This window comes from Lepisma saccharinum, chromosome 9, assembly GCF_977018435.1.
Source record: "Lepisma saccharinum chromosome 9, izLepSacc3.1, whole genome shotgun sequence".
Classification (NCBI taxonomy): Eukaryota; Metazoa; Arthropoda; class Insecta; order Zygentoma; family Lepismatidae; genus Lepisma; species Lepisma saccharinum.
In genome coordinates, this window is record NC_139237.1 from 32,117,015 (window position 1) to 32,141,348 (window position 24,334).

The 24,334-nt window shown below is 38.4% G+C and overlaps 1 protein-coding gene across 1 annotated transcript in view; it reads right to left on the reverse strand.

Annotated features, from left to right (window-relative positions):
• Nucleotides 1-24,334, reverse strand: part of Dhc93AB (Dynein heavy chain at 93AB) — a 584,738-nt gene that overhangs the window by 523,860 nt on the left and 36,544 nt on the right. Inside the window, exon 6 of the mRNA XM_083127975.1 lies at nt 8,658-8,810. Coding sequence (XP_082984101.1) covers nt 8,658-8,810 — 153 coding nt within the window. The remainder of the gene's footprint in view (nt 1-8,657; nt 8,811-24,334) is intronic.

Below are 24,334 nucleotides of genomic sequence, written 5' to 3' on the forward strand. Positions count from 1 at the left end.
GAGCCCACGTTTTCCAAACAAGCATTTACTTTTCGCCCTTGAGCGCATGCACCTTCACGTCTGATAACAAATTGATTGTTGTTCCTTGTAGACGAAGGATGGTGCTTGTCAACCATGTGCTTCTGTTTAATGGCATTGCTTTATACAATATTTTATAGCACAGGGAAACTTATATATTGAATGTCCCTAGTACTTTTATTATCTGACTGTCTATATAACTGTTGGAAAAATGTCTAGTTATGTAGCTTGGTTTCATTTAGATGGATGGCTTACCCTCTCATCCAAAACATTGCCAGGTGGGACCATAAGTAGGGATCCCTGCATGAATTGTCAATATACAAGAGATGATGACAAAATAAGTTCTGTCTGCAAATATTGATGCTGTAATTTTGTATTGAATATGGTGCAAATGAGTGCCAAGTTTATTGATTTTTGGCAAGACAGAAGCACCGTTAGCAACACATTCAAGCAGTGTTTATGCATCATGCTGTGTGTTTATAATGTTCACTAAAATCGAGAAGCTTATCACATGTGAAATACAGTCTGTATCTAAAGTAGGAATTGTAGCTTTCCTGGTGACATGATTCGAACAAGTGTTCTAGGGTTACCGGCCAGGTTAAATCAGTGTTAGCTTCCAACATTTTGAGTGCATACATTACTCTCACCATCAGGGAATTATCATCTTCATCAACATTCCCTAATGATGAGAACATTGTATGGGCTTGAAATATTGGAAGTTAACGTGAATTTAACCTGGCTGGTAACACTAGAACACTTGTTTGAATGGTTTTTATCTGTTACTTGCATGCAACGTGAAACGGCTGAAATTTATCGTCAACTTTGTGAGGTGTAGAGAGAATATGCCATGATTGATTTAATGGTATACCATGACATACAATGGTACTCTTCAATGAAGGACATGGAAACATTCACGATGATTCACAGAATGGCCAGATGTCAGTGGTGCATGCATATTTGGTAAGTGTTGTCTAAGAGAAGATTAGAGAAAATGGATGATTCATTCATTTCTCGTGAACACTTTCGGGCAATGATTTTTTATGATTTCAAATGTGGTTTAACACAGAAACAGTGCATCAAGCGACTTCATTTGGCTTTTGGGAATGAAGCACCATCCAATACAACTGTGCACAATTGGTTTTCCAAATTCCAGCGTGGTCGCACATCTCTCAGTAATGAATTTTGTGAAGGTCGTCCATGCACGTCTGTTGTTGCCAGTAATGTTGATGCTGTGCGTGAAATGATTGAGAGAGATCGGCATGTTACATACCGTGAGATTCAGGCATCCTTGAACATTGACATGAAAGCAATACATACGATTTTGCATGGTCATCTGAATGTATGGAAACTTTCAAACCATTGGATCCCACACAACTTGACTGAAGCTCAAAACCAGGCTCGTGTAAATTAGTGTAAAGAAATGCACAAAAAATTCAACCGAGGCAAGTCAAATTTGGAGTACTACATCGTTACAGGGGCCGAAACTTGGATCTATTCATACAAACTAGAAACTTAAACAGCAATCCACTGTTTGGGTGTTTCAAAGTGAGCCAAAACCAAGAAAAGTTGTTTGTTCGAGGAGTGCTGCCAAGCAAATGATTGCTTGTTTCTTCGGTTATACCGGACATGTGGCAACAATAGCTTTAGAAGATCGAAGGACTGTAAATGCTGAGTGGTATACAACAAATTGTTTGCCAGAGGTCATCATTGACTTGTGTAAAACAAACCCAAATCATCGCAATATTCCTCACCATGACAATGCCAGTTCCCACTCAGCACACCAAACTGTTGTGATTTTGTTCAGTAAAAATGTTGAATTAATGACTCATTGTCCATACTCAACTGATTTATCACCTAATGCCTTCTTTTTGTTCCCACACATGAAAAATAAGATGCGTGGTGAGCGGTTTGTGTCGCCTGAAGCAGCTGTTGACGCATTTCGAACAGCAGTTTCTGAGGTATCAGCTTCAGAGTGGAAAAAATGCTTTCAAAATTGGTTCAAAAGTATGCAAAAGTGTATCGATCTTAAGGGTGAATACTTTGAAAAACAATAAAGCCATTCCCAGAATTTCACATGTATTTTTTTTATACTCAGGGTGGCTACAAACAAGCAGAAATGAAATTCCCTGACATTTCCAGGTTTTCCAGGACAAAATTTACATTTTTCCCTGACAATTACAAACTAAACTAAATCGATGTTTTTGCAAATGGAAATAATAAACTCATACAGATCCAGGTATGGATTTGTTAAGCACTAATATTATCTTCTATGAATTTGACTTAATTTCTCTATTCTCTATGATTTGAATTCAAACTGCAAAATAGTGAATTTGGAAAATTATTACAATTCACAAGCTAGGGAAGGATTACGGAATTTTGTCATACGCAGTAAGTTTAAAATAAAATACTTGATTATTTTTAAAGTTACGACTAAATGAGATAAGAGTGAATGATTAAGAAATACAATTTGTAATTTATCAGTCTCCTTATACATTCTCGGTATTATATGTTGATATTTCCACTGAGGTTTGGAACCCTCTGCTTGCAAGAACCATGAGTGCGGACTCATTTTTCAATGCATAAAGTTACTTCTCTCTTCTCTGTAAAGCAAACAACTTAACTTTTGCATATAAGTGAAACAATTGAATCGAGCAAAATAAAGTGTCATATTTCCTTACATTATCAATGGGATTTCTGCTTCAGTACAGTATATCCAAGTGAAGTACCATGAAACTGACAACGTGCAGTTATACCATAAATGCTGACGAAAAGGGTATATAGGTATTAGAAATTTAACGTAAGGAATTTATAGAATTGCATTGTATAGGTACCTGATTTATCTAACCACACATTAAAACAGGAACACTCTAATAATAAAAGCTTCTGAAAGTTCATATACGAGGGGCATCCTGAAAAAAGCTCCAATGGTGCCTATACACAGCACTAGTGGTCGAAGAGCGACACACACACATGCAGGCAGGATGAAGTGAGTGGCATATAGCTGTAATCTGGTACAGTTGCAATGCAGCCGCTTTAGGACAGTTCTAGGTTAAAGATTGCAGCTCTCATACATTCTCCCACCGACTGCGATGTAGCCTACATTGGACGCTCAAAATTTGGCAGACGTCGTGAGTGATAGTATGGTCAGATGATGGTGCAGAAAATTCCGGAAGGCCAATCGAATGTGCACAACCCCATACAGCTGAGTACACACGGGCCCTTTGTATCACTTCAGTTGAGAGATCTTGGACCAATCCCTGTACAGTCCTGGCCTTGAATCTACCGACTTTCATCTCTTTGTTTAACTGAAGAGGTTCTGGCAGGGCAAGGATTTGACAGCTACACTGCGGTAGAGATAGTTCCAGTCTTTGCTGTCAGACACATATACCATGGGCATACAAAATTTAGTGGCATGCTACGACAATGCCAGAACAATGGTGGTGATTATGCCGAAAATTAGGATAGGACTCACTGTTACTAATGCAATAAATTACAACTGATATTCTTATTTTATTTATGCCTAATCGGTAGGGACCTTGATATTTTCTTACTTTTTTTCAAATTGGTGTATTTTCTTATTTTTTATTTTTTACTATACGGTGTTATTTTTCCCAAAATTCACATTTTCATTTTAGCGCATTTTCTGGCAAATATCTGAAATTATACCTTCATGGTGTTTTTAAACTACTGTTTCAAATTGTAAGTCACATGGCTTACGCCTCTTCGTGAGAGTTTGATATCTTGAAAGTTATTTTCCATACCCCTTTTTTAATTTTAAGGTAAGCATTTTAGATAATGGAATTTTCCCTGTATATACTGAAGGGTGCATAATGACCATAAGTGGCGATGCACCCAAAAAATTAAAACCAATCATTCTCACGTGACAGGTACCGATATATTATGGCACCAAAAATTGGCATTATCTTTTTTGACTTGTTAATGTTATGTTTCCCAAAATTCGCGATTTTGTTTTAGAAAATTTATCTGCCAAATATACCAAAACGTAATACTCCATTGTGCTTTTAAACTATTATTTTAAATTGTAGGTCAAATGGTCTACGGATTTTGGTGACAGTTTGATATGTTGGAACAGATTTTTGAGGAAGTAAAGTGTTCCCCTGCACTTTTCCATGAAGGTGTATAGTAGGGGCGTGGAGTTAGTAGCCCACACGTTCTTGATCACAGCTAAAGGTAGGGGTGATGTGATCAGCACCACACTTCTGGCTACCTTTATACCTCAAAGTTTCCTCCAGGTACCCACTTGATATGATGCTGGGTGGGCGCCGGAGGAGTTTGAATAGGTGAAAAAGATCCCGGTTCTCCCCCGCAGGGGATCGACCCCGGGTCTCTAACATGGTAGTCAGATGCCCTAACGACTGAGCATTATTTCTCGCTCGACAAATGCCAATGGTGCGCACTTAGCTTGGTAATTCAAAACACATCTCACGCGACAAATACTTAAGATGTGACTCCCGTGTGACTGTATATACACACTCGATCTCCTGTTAGAACCCTGCCACTTTGCTCTGTGATGCAAATGGTTTTGATAGAAGTTGAAAAAATCGTGGAAAATACATGATTTAATGTGGCTGTCGGAATTATTCCATGTACGTATAACTCTATAGTTTACTCTTCAGTAAAATGTTGGAAAACTTGCATGTTCTATGTACACAAACATGGCCTAGAAAAGACAAGAATGTTGGATTTCATGGAATATTTCATTGTTTTAGGACATTTTTTAAAAAAAAATCGCTAAAAATGCCAACAATTGGCATTTTATGCCAAATTCGCATTATTTCGATATTTCAAACGGGCAAAAAATGTGTCCAGACATCACTGCACATTCCTAAACATAACTTCGCAGCAATTACCATTTTTCACGGTTTTGGCGTTTGCAAAAAATTAATGTCCCTACTAATTGGAAATTACTTTCTGGCCACCTGTCGTATAAATCAGTAGATGGAAAGTTAAAATTTAGCAGAGCTGGCAGAGAAAAGTCAATTCTTGAAGAAAGTGATTTGCTTTTATGATTGAATGATTCGAGTAAATATGATATTAAAATATTGACGTATTTATTATTAGTATTATATTTTATAATATTGGACATTAACATTACTCAGTGAGAGATTAATGGCCATCTCTCATGAGTTTAATCAGACAGGACAGAGAGTAGTGTTAATTTCATTGCAATACTAGTGTTGCAGTAAATTTGAGGTTGGGAGCAAGCACTTGCAAATTTTTATGACGTTCACCAATGCAGATTTATGTTTCACTTTTTCATGATAGTATTCAATATATATCCCATTTGGTTGGATTCTTCTTGATATCTAAGAATAGTGCATTGTCATTGTAACGTATGTTAACTTGTGCGAAACCAGTAATACGTCAGGATGATGAAAGAAAACCTTCGTAAACACTGCTACATTAAATAAGGTGAAGTGAGCCAGTAGAGTAATAAAATTTCAGCAGCATATTTGCAGTCTAAAGCTCTTCTTGTTTATGCATTCGATTTTTATTGGATGTTGCAGTCCATGCAATTTCTGTCGCATGTAGTAGTGAGATACTTTGTCGGGTGGCGATATTCGACAAATTCAACTTGTATGGCACCCAAGAACATGAAAAATATTACGTTCTCTTAAGAAATGTCCATTCTTTGAAACAAAAATACTAAAATTCGCACCTTCTTCCCAAATAGCGGGAGAAGAGGGGGGCAAACTCCAGATTTTTATGGTTTTTTCATTGAAATTCGGGGTCGCGCCCCCCAAACCCCCCTTTCTCGGTTCGGCATTCTGAATTGTACACGGTTGCATGCTATGATGTGTTAGATGCAAAACAAAACTTATCTGAAGTAGATTGCTCCCATAGTGCCAGAGTAATAACAATTTACCTCCAAAAATGCAAATTACCTATTTTTCATTGAAAAAAAATCACATTTTGGCTTATTATTCAACTTGTATGGCACCCAAGAACATGAAAAATGTTACGTTCTCTTGAGAAATATCCATTCTTTGAAAAGAATACTAAAGTTCGCGGCTTCTCCCCAAAATAGTGGCAGAAGAAGGGGCAAACTCCAGATTTTTGTTTTTTCCATTGAAATTCGGGGGTCGCGCCCACCAAACCCCCTTTCCTCGGTTCGGCGTTCTGAATTGTACACAGTTGCATGCTCTGATGTTTTAGCTGCAAAACAAAACTTATCCGAAGTAGATTGCTCCCATAGTGCCCGAGTTATAACTATTTTCCTCAAAAATGCAAATTACCTATTTTTCGTAAAAAAAAATCACATTTTGGCTTATTATTCAACTTGTATGGCACCCAAGAACATGAAACATGTTTCATTCTCTTAAGAAATGTACATTCTTTGAAAGGAATACTAAAGTTTACGCCTTCTCCCCAAAATAGCGGGAGAAGAGGGGGCAAACTCCAGATTTTTATGTTTTTTCCATTGAAATTCGGGGATCGTGCCCAAGCCCCCTTCCTTGGTCCGGCGTTCTGAATTGTACATGGTTACATGCGCTGATGTTTTAGCTGCAAAACAAAAGTTATCCGAAGTAGATTGCTCCCATAGTGCCCGAGTTATAACAATTTTCCTCTAAAGAGTGTTCGAATTTGAGGTGTCAAAATAAATAAAAATAAAAAAGTCAATGAAGAGGAAATTCCCTGACATTTCCCTGACTTTTTTTGACACCTCAAATTCCCTGACTTTTCCCGGTTTTCCAGGTCTGTCGCCACCCTGTATACTGATTGAAGAAACTTTCCCAGCAGCCCTCGTATCACTTTCCCTGCATTTTCATCTGTTCCTGTAAATTAAATTCTTCCTTGCTGGCCAACAGTTACATGGCAACAAGGTCAAAGAGGTCATCACTAAGTGGTTTGTTCTGCAGGCAGCTTCATTCTACAAAGTAAGTTCCAATAGGCTATTAACAAAAATTACAAGAATGCATTTACATACAATTTACATTGCCATTGCAGTCACATACACTTCTGGGTTGTAACTATCCCATTGGAAGTCAATGGGATCATTTCTCACAGAAGTACCTGTGACATATTACACACCATTTTTTAGTCTAGTTGTCACCATTGTTGAGGTACTTGTGGTAAAGGGACAACACTTTCTGTAGAATTGTAGAATGAAGGAATACAGAAAGTGGTGCCCCACTACCACAAGTACCTCAACAATGGTACTTCTGTGAGAAACAATTCCATTGACTTCCAATGGATAAGTTACAACCCAGAAGTGTCTGTAACTGCACTGCACATCAAATGACAATGTAAATGGCATGTAAACACATTCTTGTAATTTTTGTTAATAGCCCATTGGAACTTACTTTCTGGATAACCCTCATATACAGTACACATATTACAGGGGAAATCCGATTTCACATTTTCCTGCATTTTACGCTCAACCTTTAGAGCAAAATGTTAATGAAACCTTAGTGGAAATTATGTGTTAAGTTTTTTTGTAAGTTTGTCACCTGGGAAACATAAACCTGAGGTTCTATCCCATTCTCATTGGCCTTCAGGGGACACCTCAACACTTCACCCACCTCCTAACAGAATTACAAACTTCATCTACATCAACCATGCATATCCTTCCACCCTGGTACCAACAAATATCCAGAGCTGTCCCTACCAAGAAACCAGCCACCAACCTCTCTGTACTCATCACCCTCACCTCAAGAAAATTAGCCACACTCTCAGCTCCATCCTCACCATCCATAGTGATCCTGAAAGCAGAAACATCTCTACTGACAAGCCCAGAGTTGTTTCCAAATGTCTATTCACTTCTCACACCCTCCAGATTCATAACGACCACTGGAAAATTTATCCTCCACCCTCAAAGGGACCTGCCACACCAAAAACCTAATCTATATCCTCACTTGCAACATCTTTGGTGGCATTAACATCCATAGCACTCAACATCGGGATCAACAACCACCGCTCCTCCACCCCTTTCCCCAATCCGCCAACACCTCAGTATGATAAACATTGGAGAGGGCCTATATATCAGCTGTGAGTGCAACCACACCACCCTGGGCTAAACAAGGTGCCACTAAGTAACTTTTCCAACCAAACCTAACCCTATTCTAATCCTCTTTAACGCTCAATTTGCAATTTTAAAAACTTTCCTCCCTGCTCCCACCCCAACCACTCACAATTTTTGACAAGCCTGCAGCAGAACTGAGTGTTTCAGTACCACTACATCTTTGATCCAGACCTGCCAATGCTGGAGGTCAAGAACTTCCATTTTCGCCATCTTTTTTCTACCAATGACAATGCAGCTCGCGGCCATAAAAAATTGAATTCTTCCAGTGTCTGGTGAGTGTTTCCTCTTTCTGTTTTAGTTGCTACATATATATACACACACATATTAGATTATCCCTAACACTAATTCCCGAGTTTGAATCCCGGACAGGGCATAAGTGTTGTTTATGAGTGTCCCTTCATTAATTCCATATCATCACTCATCCTCATCTTCTCGATTACACAAAAGTAGCAGAAAAGTGAAGTAAAATAAACCAAATCAAACAATCAATTAGTCTCTTAACACTAACACTCTTAGTACTAAGATTTTACATACAAATCTGAAAAGTCATAAAATTATAATATAATTTGATCTGGATAAAAAAGAAGTACTATACCTGCTACTACATTTCTAAATAATGTTCTGAAACTAGGAAAATAAGCACTGTCTGTTTTTTCCAAAATAATTGCCATTTTCTTCACCCTTGTTTCACGCAGTTGTTCATAGATATTTTCGAGATTCTTTAATCTGTCTTCCCAAAACTTGAGTTCTGAAAAAGTAAAAGGTAAAGAAAGTTATTAACAGCTTGCAAAAATTAATGCTGAAAACAAAACTGAAAAAAAGAAATAATTTTTTTACTATGAAATTTGATACTGTATGTCAGTAAAATACAATATATTTAGTAGGAGGATAATCTCCATAACCTGCATAAAACAAAAGCTTACATCAGCACCCATGCTACTGGAACATGACATCTGCCAGAACAGTCTATTCATCAGCAGTGGTTCTGCAACTAACCAAAATTAATTTTAACATTTCTTACAACAGAAAGTGAGATTGAAATGCATTTATGTACACAATGTAAATACTAATATATTTAAAATAGATATGTACATTTTTTTATTATTTTTGTTGACTTTGTTGCCATCCCAGAAAAATTGTTGCTACTTTAAAGAATTAAAATTTGTCCATTCATCAGTGACTTATTAATAAATATTTGATACCTTTGTATTACAATCTTATTGTGTACAAAAAGTAGTATACAACTATGCATAATATAATATTTCATATGAATAATTGTGGTGTTTTGACAAATGGCAAGGAATTTTCTTGAAAATAATTGTGAGTAGTTTCTTCTTGAATGACTCACAATGTGGACGTGAGAAATACGTGGATACCAATATCAGGATAATTATGATAACTAATATGTGGATATTACAATTGATATTACATACAGTATGTATATATATTTTTTATATTAGTAACTGATAATTTGAATACTGGAAATTCAGGTGGCAGATATATGTATATAAAGTTGGGATATTTGGATTAACAAATATTTTTTTATCCATACATGTGTCATTTGAATAATCTAGGTATGTCACTACAGATATTTGAATATATGCCAGTTTTTCTAGGTACTTGTATGTTATACAGGGTGTCATTTTAATAGCGTTTATGGACAACAGAAACATATAGAGGACATCAAAACAAACAACTTTGTCAGTAAAGTAAAGTAAAGTAAAGTGTTCCCCTGTGCATAGCACCACGCCATGAAGGCGTATAAGGGGTGTGGGGGTAACGCCCCACACTTTCTTGATCCGGTCATGAATGGGGGTGATGTGATCAGCATCACACCCCCCTGACCGCCTTTACCCCCCAGGGTTTCCCCCAGGTACCCATGTTATTCGACGCTGGGTAGGCGCCGGGGCCGCTTTCACCGTTAGAAAAGTTCCCGGATTTGAACCGGCCGGGGATCGAACCCGGGACCTTGAGCATGGTAGTCAGACGCGTTACCGACTGAGCCACCGCGGCCGCTACAACAACTTTGTTGTTGTTACAACTTTGTCAGTAACATTTTTATAGTTGGTGTGTTATTTCAGCGCTCCAGTTGTTAAAAAAAAGCCTGTCTTGCTGCCTATATGTTGGCAATGATTGATTGATTCATTGCTCTAAGTCCACATTATGCACAGGAAGGCAAATCGGGACTGGGCCTACAGTTTAAAGTGGGATCTGAACCACTGTGGTATGTGCCTTCACCGGGATCGAACCCGGAACCACTTTATTACAAGGCAACAACATATGCTGGCACTACAACACAACATTTGATTGCATCTGTTGTTACGTCATTTCCTGTTGTGAAGCAGTGCATGCCAGGGTTGCCAGGAACACACATATTCTGTAAAAAATGACATACCTAAAACAAGCCACATTATGTACCATAAATAAAAGCAAAAGCAAAGGAAAGCATTCAGTAACCCAATGGGAAGTGTGTCAACAAAAATTGGTAAAAAACCAATGTATTCAAAAGCAAGTGGTAATATTGGATTTTGTCTTTTAGCCCACATGTCAAATATTTGCAAATCTCGTTGCCAAGTTGACAACTATAGCTTAGTCTATCCTATCCACTTGTCCTTCTGTACTGGTTGTCTGCGACATACTGAACAGCTGACAAAATAAAAAATGAAAGAACTCAAAATTCCAAAGGTAAGTGACACACAACTGTAATGTAATCTTCAGGGCATTAACATGGCAAGGGACAAAAATGTTTGAAAATGCAGGGATATAAGTAGTAGCAAAACAAGGTCTCTAATGACTGTGTTTATCTACGCACCAGATACACATATAAACGTTGGCAACTGTGAGCATGGAAGTATATTTGCTGCTGATTCATCATTAGGTTGTTACTGTGGTTGTATGTGTTCTAGCCATAATGTAACAACGTGAACCTTGGATGCTTCTGTTATCAGCATTACATGTGTATCAGGACAAGGGGATAGTCTAACCTAAAGGTATCAACTTGCAACGAGATTTGCAAATATTTAACATTCGATATTACCACTTCCTTTTTTATGTGTTGTTTTTCTACCATTTTTTGTATCATTGGTTAACTTCCCGTTGGTCTACTGGATGCATTCCTCACTTCCTTTTACAGCACATAATATGGTTGATAATTTGTTATTTTTACAAACATTTTGTGTGTTCCTTGCAACACTGCCATGCACTGTTTCACAGGAAATGGCATCACAGATACGATCAAATGTTGTGTTTGGTTACCAGCATACAACGGCAAAATGGGCTTTTTGGAACAAATAGTGTTAATGATTCTTGTGAAGGATGAATGGGAACATATTGGGAAACTTTACCAGTTCTTATTTATGAGCATTGCGTTTTGAGTTCAACAATTAACTAATATTAGGGAAGGGACAGATTAATCGATACTCTATCGGTCTTGGCCAACATACGCATATCGGTGTATTAGTTTATTGTTAAAATTATCGATCCGATATATCTATAAAAAGCTTACAATTTAGTACAATACTGTGTCATTTTGTTATTATTTTTAAGGATATAACATATATATTCCCATTCTGTACTTTTTTTAAAGTAAATGTTTACATTGCAAAAGCTTGGATCATCTGATAACATACATTTATTAAGGAGGTCAATGAACCAACTGGAATTTTATATGATTCGTAGAATACCATCGTATCTGTAAATTTTATGTTAGCACTTTATCAGTATTGGTCCATCCCTAACTAATATAAACATACAGATTATGTTGAAACAATACTTTTTGCTTCTTGCAACACATGAATGCTTCCGACAGTGCTTTGTCAGACTGAAAGCTGAAAATATAGTACTTCTGTTAGTGTAATGGGGATCTCCCATGTAACTGAATGGTTAATACTATCATCTTTGGTACAACCAGTCACAAATTTCAGCATCTGGCCAGTATTGTGGGGCAAATGAAGAGTTACTTGAAAATCAGTGGCAGTGAGACACGTGAAACTGACTACACATCACCCAATGAAATAGTTGCTTGGCAGTCCTTTACCCTCAGAGAGCTACTGCATGAAGATTATTTATTTATTTTTATAAATGTTAAGTACAAGTCTGGGATGGGCCAATTTGAAATTATTTAGCAATAATAATAAAGTGGTTAACAATTTACCAATATTTTATTGACCAATTTAAAAATTATGGATGTCCAACGAAGACTGAACCAGGTGATTATAATGAGTTTTGCCTTACAAAACAAATAGTTTTTTTTTTAGATATTTACATTACAAAGGCAGAGTATGTGAATTATCCCTTTGTATTCGTAAAAATAACTGCAAAATTATAGAACAAAGGGTATTTATAGAAATATCTGATCAGAAAAATTATTGGCAATTTTTTGATACGCATGTCTGTGAGCTGATTTCGATAAATTACTGATTAATCTGTCCCATCCCTAGTAAGCATGAAAATTTAGCTACAAGAAGAGTGCTTTCACGAACATTTACAATTTCAGTATACAGGGTGTCCCATGTAAGTTGACAAATCGAAATATCGCAAGAAATATGCATCGAACAAAAAAATGTTCCATATGAAAGTATAATAGTATTGTGGGGGCAAGTCACCTACACTGCAATGAACAATGAACCCACCTCGCCACCAATGGGGGGGGGGGGACCTTGAAATGTTAAAAACAAACTTTTTTTTTTAAGATTCGAATTCGAAGAAAACACATAGTTTTGTCCGACACATTTTATTCCATTCATGATAGATAGATGGCGCCTTAAGCACAACGTGTTGGTTGTGTCTCACAAATGCAGTGGCTGGCAAGTGTGTGAGGAAGGATACTGTGGCCTAGAAGCATTGTGCTTGCGCTCTCAGTAGTCAGTGATTGTATGGTCAGTGCAGCGTAACCACAAAGAGTCGAATGACACAGTTAAGTGGGGTATTCAACACCATGGATTATCTATCCGTATGATAATGATATGATAAATGAAGTCCACACAGCAGAACCTTTAGTTCCAGAACCTAACTTGACTGAAGTTAAGGATGCTATTAAAAGGCTAAAGAATAACAAAGCACCTGGCAATGATTTAATACCAGCTGAGTTAATTAAATATGGTGGAAATTCATTAATATGTCAAATTCATAAATTAATTTGTTTAATATGGAATAAAAAAGAAATCCCTCAACAGTGGAAAGAATCCATAATTGTTCCTGTGTTTAAAAAAGGTGATAAAATGAACTGCAATAATTACCGTGGAATTTCTCTACTCTCAACAACATATAAAATATTATCTAACATTCTTTTAACAAGACTAACACCATATGCTAATGAAATTATAGATGATTATCAATGTGGATTTAAACGTAACAGATCAACTACAGATCAAATTTTTCACATCAGACAGACACTTGAAAAAAAGTGGGAATATAATCAAAATGTCCATCAGCTATTCATTGATTTCAAAAAAGCATATGATTCGGTCAAAAGAGATAAATTATATAATATATTAGTAGAGTTTGGAATACCTAAGAAGCTTGTTAGTATGATAAAAATATGCACCAGTGAAACAGAAAGTAAAATTCGTGTGGGTATTAATATGTCTGACAAATTTACAATTTATGATGGGTTAAAACAAGGAGATGCATTATCTCCATTGCTCTTTAATTTTGCCTTAGAATATGCTGTAAGGAAGGTAAAAGAAACTAAAGAAGGACTAAAATTAAATGGTGTGACTCAGTTGTTAGCATATGCAGATGATGTAGACTTACTGGGGGATGATGTGAATACAATTAAGAATAATGCTAAAATATTTTTCAAAACTGCTAAAGAGATAGGTTTGGAAGTTAACAAAGAGAAAACTAAATATATGCTTAGAGGGCGAAACCAAGTGTTAGGTAATAATCAAAATCTAATTATTGATAACAACTCGTTTGAACCAGTTTCCAAATTCAAATACTTAGGAGTAATATTAACAAATGAAAATTATATTAAAGAGGAAATAAAAAGTAGGCTTAATTCAGGAAATGCATGTTACTTCTCTCTTCATAAATTTTTGTCTTCTCGTTTAATATCTAAGAAACTAAAAGTTAAAATATGCAAAACAGTAATTTTGCCTGTAGTATTATATGGATGTGAAACTTGGTTCCTTACATTGAAAGAGGAACATAAATTGAGAGTATTTGAAAATAAGATCCTTAGGAAAATCTTTGGACCTAAAAGGGATGAGGAGATAGGTGAGTGGAGAAGGTTACATAATTTAGAACTACATAATTTGTATTCATGTCCCGATATTATTACAATAATTAAATCAAGAAGACTTAGGTGGGCAGGCCATGTGGCAGGAATGGGAGAGGAAAGAGGAGTTTACAGGATTCTTGTTGGGAAACCTGATGGTAAGAGACCTGTAGGAAGGCCAAGACGAAGATGGAGGGACAACGTTGAGATGGACCTAAGGGAAATCGGTAGGGATGGAAAAGAGTATATAGATCTTGCTCAAGATAGGGAAAGATGGAAGGCCTGTGTTGCTGCAGCCATGAACCTTCGGGTTTAAGAAGGCTAGGGAGTTAGTTAGTTAGTATGGATTATCTATCCGTAGAAGAACAATTTGAAATGATCCTCATTTATGGTGAATGCAGAAGGAACATATACAACGCTGTGACCCTTTATGCGGAATGTTTTCCTGACAGGCTACGATTGCATTCTTCGTTTGTTTGAGTTGTCAAACAGTTTCGTGCTGAAGGAAGTGTACAACCTAAAAAAATGGTTCATAGAGCAACTGCCACTGAAGAGAATTAATCAAATTGCAGTCCTAGCCATGGTGGCTCATAATCCCCAGGCGAGTATGCGAGTAATATCATTGGTGTCAGGAATTTCTCGCAATAGTATTTGGAGAATATTGAAAGTCACAAATTTCCTCCAAATTACGTGTCCATGCATCAGGAACTTAATGGCGATGATTTTCACAATCGATTGGTGTTTTGTGAATGGGCACGCGAACAAATACTAGTCGACCAGCAGTTCTTTCGTAGAATACTTTTTTCCGACAAGTCAACCTTCACAAACCACGGTCAGGTTAATCGTCACAATATGCATTATTGGAGTGTGAGAAACCCACATTGGTTGGGTGAAGTTGATCGTCAATGTCCTTTGTCGGTTAGCGTGTGGTGTGAAATCATAGGTGACAAACTGATTGGTCCCTATGTTACAGAAGGTCGATCCACGTATATGTGTCCGATTTTGGACTAGCACTTACCTTATGAAAATCCACAGGACCACTATTGGTTGGCCTCAATGTGATCACCGTGTGTCTTGGCAATAGCCCTGCACCATAACCATTGTAGGAGGCTACGATGAAGTGCAGGAAGTGGAATCTTCTACCATTCCTCCTGACAGGCTTTCCACAGGCCCCGGAAAGTGGTGACATGATGAGAGGAAAGTTCCCTTTTCAGTAGACCAAACCCACAGAAATCCATGGGACTCGCATCTGGTGACTTCATCAGTATATCGTGAAATAGAATAGCCCGAATGCCGGTGTCTGTCACCATCTGTTGCAGAAAGTTCTTAGTAGAACGAGATGTATGTGATGAGACCTTACACAGATAGGCCTCACTGAGGTAATGTTCACGGCTTTTACAACCTTCCAGAGGTTTAATTTCTCACACATACGGTTCACAGTTGACTGGGCCATGTGGAGTCGTGTGGTTATCACACGTTGCATCGGGGGGGTTCCTGAAGTGTCATTCGATGGAATTTCCGAGAGACGGGTGACATCACTGCAGTACATGCTCACTTCCTCGTCCCCCTGGTGGGCAACTGAATAGCTGAAACGTCGTGTTTTTTAGTAGCTTTGACGAAATGAATTTGTATCCCAGCGTACCCCAGGAAAAATCCGGGGACTGCTTCCAAAGATGGTTGTTAGATAACGGCGTTGAAATTTTGGTGGCATGGGAGTATGTCAGGTGGTTTTTCCTAGTCATGGGATATAATTACTTTTATGTTAATGACATAATTGCCGACAAAAAGAAGGGTTGGCTATGGGCAACCCTATTTCAGGCCTCGTAGCCAATATCTTTATGCTCTATGTTGAATAACTGCTTTAGAATGAGTAGGGGAGGGGTTGAAGTATTACGGGAGATATGTCGACGACATCCTCATCATTGGGGACAAAAAGGAACTCGACAAGGTTTTTACCGAATTAGGAAAACAAGACACTAGAATCGGCTATACCAGGGAAAACCTAGTTGACAGGAAGATCAACTTTCTAGACCTATGGATTACCAAAACTGACCAAGGGATTGTAACCGGGGTTTAACATAAACTGTTGGCAGGCAACTTATACATCCACAAGAAATCTGAACATTCTAATAGGATAAAGTCAAACGTTTACCTTAATTTTTTCATCCGAACTGAAAGACTGTAATGACGAAAAAGAAAAAGCAAAAGAAGAAGCATGGATAAAGAGGGTGGGTATAAAAAATGGGTATATGGAGAAGGCAGCCAAGAAAGCAAAGAAAATAATAACGAGGGAACGCTCTTATAGCGTTAAAGAGAAAGAGGGAGATGAAACTGGGGTAGGAAAGTGCGGAAATGAAACCCATTTTGTTGGAATCCCCTATTGTAAAGGTGTCTCCGAAAGAACTGAAGAACAGTGTGAGGATATGGTGTAAAATGTGGGATGAAAGCCCCTCGGAGCATTGAAAAGCATTTCACCGGATATAAAAAAAGGCGGGGGGGGGGGGGGGGATCAGCAAGATAACCCGGAAGGGCAAAGGGGAGTTTATAGGATTAGATGTGAATGTGAGAAGGAATACGTGGGACAGACGGGAAGGAGCATGCGCATCAGGTGGGGTGAACAAGACAAGGATATAAAGGAGGGGATACCCAAACAGGACTATCAGAGCACATATTAGTTAGCGGGCATAAGATTGCAACAGGGGAAGTTATCAGGAAAGTGAGCAACAAATTGGATAGGAATGTTTATGAAACAGCCTATATATGCACAGATAATTGGAATAAACTTAAAAGAGACGACGGCAATTTGGAAGATGGGTGGATTGCATTTTTCAAAAAATGGGATAAAGCTGTGAATAATGATGCCAAGTTGGGTTTCCATGTTAAGTCCGAGGTCAGGAGGGCCGCTGAGGCAGAAATCGAGATCACCTTGGACTGGTGACGCATGGGTTTCATGAGGGGAAAGATAAGGAGGGAAAGTTTGCTTCCTTCTCCGTGTTGAGCATACGCTGCACATTCGCTTCTTCCAAGCATGGGCCGGGTGGTTTCTAACAGCCACTTCAGACGTTTCTTTTATGATGTTTTAGATTGTGATATGCGCAGTTTTAGATTTGTGTGTGGACAGAATGACTGTTTTCATAGCTACAATCTAGGTTCTTCAATAAGTGTTTTTTACCATAACCTTTAACCTGTATCCTCAACTAACACTTTCTTAACGTGACACCATGTTTGGTGCCTAAGAATACGTATTAACCTGAAGAAGGAGGCAGTCTTGACATCTGAAATGTTGTTTTGATCAACAAATCGTACTCACACATGTAAGTAATTGATCTTAGATCTTTTTAAAGTTCTTCATTATTTAGCTGTGAGTAATACGCACATCACAATATGTTTTTTATGCCGCTTGATTATGTTCTTGATGGTCATCTAACCCAAGGTGCATTCATGTTCTTTGCACTGTTTCTGAATTTTTGACACTGAATATTTGGCGTGGAAAAGTGCAACTACGTAGCCCTCCCAAAAGCAGTTCACCTTAGTACCCATGATGCACACAACAAACACTCGTGATAGTGCCACGATACTACAGGCTCTAACTGTCCTCCCACGTTTTTAACTGCTTGAATCGGTCGATTCTGTGTGCAGGGGTGACAGTTCAAAATCAGACACATATACGTGGATCGACCTTCTGTATTGATGGTACTTTGGATGGGCACAACTATCGAACGTTTTTGCATGATGAATTACCGACATTGCTTGACGACGTAAACCTTGCACTGCGTAGTTCCAACATGGTGGTTGTCCAGCATATAATGCAATAGTAGCACGGGAGGAATTAAACCACACGTTCAATGGTCGTTGGATTGGTAGAGGCAGTCTGGTGCATTGGCCTGCCAGATCGTCAGATCTTACGATGCCGGATTTCTTTTTCTGGGGATATCTGAAAGAACGTAGTTATCAAGAAGTGCCAATAACCCCAGCAAACATGATCGAACGAATAAGAAATACTTGCGCACACATTGATGCAGATACACTTCTGCGTTGTGTTCAATCATTTGAACAACAGATCAACAAATGCATTGAAGTTCGAGGATATCATTTCGAGCATTGCATGGAATAATTGGATCTAGTACGCCGATGGTGAGAGGCGAGGTGAATCACCAAAACAAGCACCACGATGGTGAGAAGCGAATGGGTGGCTCCATCTATCTACCACGAATGGAACAAAATGTGTCAGACAATACCTTTTAACGTTTCAAGGTTTTCCCCTGCCCCATGCCCCCGGGGGGTGGCAAGGTGAGTTCATTGTAGCATAGCTGACTTGCCACAATATTATTATACTTTCATATGGAACATTTTTTCGTTTCATACACATTTCTCACGATATTTCGATTTGTCAAGTTACATATGACATCCTGTATATGCAGATTATTATTCTGTACACCTTTCACCCCCTCTATTAACCTACATGGTGAGACTAAAAGAAATAGACAGATTAAATGCTTTATAAATCATAAACTATTTGTTTTATCAGAAAACATTCAGAAAGTCTTGAAGTTTACGACCTCTACTTTTAGTTTGTTTTTGTGATATCAGCATCAAGTGAGCGCCCTTGACATCAGCCGAGTAATATGGCCACTAGCCAGGTAAAAAAGGCTTTCTGTGTGCTTGAAATTACAAAAACAAATTCTGTTACTGTCGTATAGCATCGTTTTGAAACACGGTTTGGCAAACAACCACCCACAAGGCAGTCCATCTATGATTGGAGCAAGAAATTTGAGGAAACTGGTTGTCTGTGCAAGGCGAAAAGTCATGTTTGTGGGAGAACTGGGCTATCACATTGATATCTGTTGTGTTTCAAAAAGTTCACACATAGAACATTTGTAACTTAGCCATGTAAACTTCACGACATACTCTTCCAACCATGTAAGTATTTCAGCCATGTTATTAAAACTCTTGTTTCTGTAAAAATTAGAATTTGTAGTTTCGAAATTCTATACTCACTCATGTAAGTAAGACTATTTTATACAAATTTTGTATAGATTATATTATACAGTGAGTAACTCGCACAATACATAAATATGTTGTTTGTCCCATAATATTACGAGGAGTAACAAAGGAATTTTTCAATCTCTGGTTCTTAATAATACGAGGGTGGATCATTAAGTATCGCACAACAATTTTTCCCCGCGATGTTATTGTGGCTGGGATGTTGAAATTTTACAGATGTATAATTTGAAGTTCACACTAGAGACGGAATTTGTTCGATCAAATATAACTCTTGCGGCAGAAGCGTGAACTACTTAACAAAAATTGCGCGCATGTTATTGTCGTCAAAGTGTGAAAAGCAAAGAGCTGTAGTTCGTTTTTTGTGAGCTAAAGGACAAAACCGTAGTGAAATTGTCAGGGAAATGTTGGGCGTGTATGGGGAAGACTGTTTGGACCGTAGCAACATATCCAGGTGGTGCATATTGTTTCAAGGAGGCCGTGTGAACCTTGTTGACTCGTCACGTTCCGGGCGACCAGTAACAGCTGCAATGAAACAGAATGTTACAGTCATTGAGCAGGCAATTTTCAACGACCGGCGGATCCATCTCAAAACTTTGTCAGGGTGGTTCAACATTTGAGACTTCCATCTGTTTGGCCCAATGAAGAAATTCCTAGGTGGCCAACGCTTCTATTCCGATGAAGAAGTGCAATTGGTTGTGCGCAGATGGCTGTATTCCCAATTGACGGGGTTCTATGAACAGGGTATATTGAAACTAGTGCCACGATGGGAAAAATGTGTTGAAAGACTTGGCTCCTATGCCGAAAAGTAGCTAAACAATGTGGTTTCAATGTGTATAATTTAAGTTGTCTTACCTATTAAACTTCTTTTTTAAATGATTGTTGTGCGATACTTAATGATCCACCCTCGTAGTAACAATAGATATATTATTTTGTAATTCGACTTGGCATACCTTTATAAAGGACAGAAGTGAAATATTGTGTGTAGTTTTCAAGAAATGGCATGTTAATTGCTACAACATGGTGCTCAAGGGAAATACCTGCGTGGTTGATATCTCTCTCATTCGTTCATTAAAGGTTAATCCCTATTCTTCATAACATACACATATATACCCCATAGCAGTGGGGCCTTCAGAAGGAAATGAGGTTGTACCTTACCATCTGAAGAATCCATACAGACTTCTAATTCAGTTAGCCAACATAAACAAATTTCATGTTTAAGGGGCAAAAGATCTGGTAGTAGAATAAATACGATTTTTTGTGAATTACTAACTTCATCCGTGAGACTTGCTCTCACAGACAAAGTTAGTAATTCACTTATATGTAATTGTAAATAATTTCAAACTGTTGATTCAAGAAATCTCCCAATTTGGCATTTTCCTCTGTTCTCTAAAAATCTAAATGCATCCTTGCTCATAGCCAGTGATTGCCACCTCGTGTGATGCGAGGTCAGCCTAGGGTACCACAAAATATTTTAGGGAAAAATAAAAAATATATTATTAGGAAGTAGGCAAAAGAAATATTAGTACTGGAGTAGGTATTTGACAATAAATTTAACTCGCTCCTGATAACATATTCCATTTCGATTCAAGATTAAAAATTGAAAAAATAATACTAACAAGGGTGCCCCAAGTTTTTAATCTCATTCCTAAGGGTGATGCAAAAGTAAAAAAGGTGGGGAATCCCTGCTCATAGCCATTACCACATAATTTATGAAAGGCTGAATATTACGAAGAAATTCATTGTTTTGACTCATTTGGAGGCTACAGCAAATGTAAAATTTGTGTTGCTATATCTTAATACACTCCTCACAAAAAGTTTGGAAAATTGTTACATTAGGCAATACGTGACAGGCAAGATCTTGGAATTTAACAACACATGGTATCTGTCTGCTGCACATTCTCGTGTTTTTGCTGACATATGTGTGCCTCCCCAACAGCGCAGTGGTAACGTCGTTGCTTTATAATCAAGGGGTCCCAGGTTCAATACCTGGTGGAGGCATATATTGGTTCCGATCCCACATTAAGCTGTAGGTCCAGTCCCAATTAGCCTTACTGTGGATAAAGTGAACTTAAAACACCAAATCAATCAATCAATCAAATCGCTGACATATGCCACCCTGCCTATCACCTATCGTCTAATTGTTGTCACCTTGTAATCTAGGGGTCCCAAGTTCGATTCCTGGTGGAGGCACATAGAGGTTCAGATCCCACTTTAAACTTCAAGTTCAGTCCTGATTAGCTTTATTGTGCATAACGTGGGCTTAAACATACCAAATCAATCAATCAATCAATCAAAATCTATCGCCTAACATAACAATATTTCAAACTTTTGTGCTTAATATAACAATATTCCAAACTTTTTTTGAGGAGTGTATTTTCTCCAATCATGTATCATATCATTCTTCAAGAGAAATTTATTTTTTAACGGTTTTTTATTTTTCCTATTTTTATGATGCTTTATTAGGCTAATGACAATGATCAGGATGAATGATGGTTAAAAAAAGTGATGAACAGTTGAGAGGCGGCACACCAAAGGAAACTTTTGATGACATGAAAGTGACCTATGGACAGGATGCTCCATCATATGACGTAGTGAAGCACCGGCATCGTCAGTTCAAGTGTGGTTGGACTTCAGTAGGAACAGCCGCCATTCTTGGGCGACCCCAGTCAGCCATTGACGAAGACACCATTGGGCAAGTGAAAGTCGCCATCTTGGAGGATCGCCACATAAAAGTTCGCCAACTAGCTGAAGATGTCAAGATCAGTGTGGGGTCTGTGGAAAAAAATCATCCACGACCATTAAACATTCGGAAGGTGTCTGCCCGATGGGTTCTCAGCTAGTCACACCTTTCCAAATGCAGGAACGAGTCATGTGCTCCCAGGCTAATTTTACCATGTGCCAGGAAAACCAGGAGGAATTTTTTGACAGACTAATGACCCAGGGTTAAACGTGGGTCCATCACTATGACCCAGAGACCAAGGCCCAGTCAAAGCAATGAAAGCATCCTGACTCACCACCACCAAAGAACGCCAGTGTCCAACCCTCAGCGGGCAAAGTGATGCTAATGTTTTTTTGGGACCAGCATGGAGTAGTTATGATGGATTTCCTAGCAAAGGGTACCACAATTACCAGGACGTACTACACTTCACTGCTGCAGAAATTGCGGAAGGCCATCAAAACCAAGAGGTGTGGCATGCTGACCAAGGCATCTGCATCCTGCAAGACCACACTCCAGTTCACAACTCGCATGTTGCCCAGACAGAAGCATGGTCCTGCGGATATGAAATCCTTCCTTATCCTCCGTACTCTCCAGACCTCGCACCATCAGACTTCCACCCTTCCCAACCATGATGTCATTTCTGAAGGGGACGCACTTCCACGACGATGAAAAGTTGTTTTCTGAGGTCAAGCCATGGCTTCTAAAGCAACCTGCAGACTTCTACAAACAAGGTCTCCACGGGTACATAAAACGATGGGAAAAGTGTGTGGCCATTGGTGGTTCCTATGTAGAGAAGGACTAATGTCTGTACCAATTTTCGTTTATCTCCGTCCATGGAACTGGTTCAGGGGAAATCTTTAATGAACGTCCCTCGTACATCTATATGCTGGGAGGAAGCAGACAATGTCGACGTCTACAGCGTTTCAAAGGCAACAGATCCTGTTGTGGTAGCACTAGCAAAGACAATTCCACAGGTAAAACAGCGACAGCGAAAATCCAGGCAAGGCCAGGCTGGCTCAGTAACTCAGTGGCACAACATGTCACAGACCCGGGTTTGAGTCCTGGTAAAACCTGGATTTTTCATTTAAAATTCTAGGTAGTAATCATAAATGTGGCAATAAATATGAGATCTACTCTTTTTCATGCTAACAAGCACAAAAAACACCAATGAAAAGATTTCATCATAGAAATTATATTATACTATAATGTCAATATCATCAACAAAATTAATTATATACATAATATGTATTTTATTTTCATACTGTGAAACATTTTCAGTAATATTGCCAGGAGGTATGAAACAAGTCTATCCATTGTTACTACAAAGTATGAATGGGACAGATCAAATAGTACTCAGTTGATATAAGCATATTGGTGTATTTGTATACTAACTGATAATTTTACTAATTCAATGTATGTATAAATAGCCTGAAATTTAGTACAAAAATTGTTATTTTTGTTATTATGCTGTAGTGTTGTAAAGTTGTTTTTTTTCCTGAGTAAAACCTATTACAGTCTCCACGTTCCATTTAATAATTAAGGTGGTTAATGAACCATTCATATTCAAGGACTGGCCACGGTGGCTCAGTCAGTAACACATCTGACTACCATGCTAAAGGTCCTGGGTTCGATCCGCGGCCAGTTCAAATCTGAGAACTTTTCTAATGTTGGAAGCGGCCCCAGCACCCACCCAGCATCGAATAACATGGGTACCTGGGAGAAACCCTGGGGGGTAAAGGCGGTCAGGGGCATGATGCTGATCACATCACCCCTACTCACGACAGTATCATGAAAGTGTGGGGCGTTACCCCCACACCCCCTAAACGCCTTCATGGCATGGTGCTACGCACAGAGGAGCACTTTACCTTTCTTTTTTTTTCTTTTTTTTTTTCAAGGAACACACACAGTTTTATATCACATTGGCAGAATATTCATTATAGGGTTTGGATTGATTGATTGAGTTGTTGTTTTAAGTCCACTTTATGCACAGGAAGGCTAATCAGGACTGGACCTAAAGATTAAAGTGGGATCCGAACCACTATGTGCCTCCACCGGGTAGCGAACCCGGGACCCAATAATTACAAGGCAATGACGCTACCACTGCACCATCAGGAAGGCCCACAATATCCATTACAGGTGTCGGTAAATTTTATAATGGTACATCAGTAGTTTCAGCATAAATTTCATGTTGGTTCATTCCTACTACAAAGGCATCTGATGCAAATGGAAAATATGGGAAAGAGTACACACATTTGTTTGTGGCTTTAGTGTTCTTAGCCCTATGTATTGTAAATAAAAATAGTAAGTCCCAAATTAGCATATTTTTTTT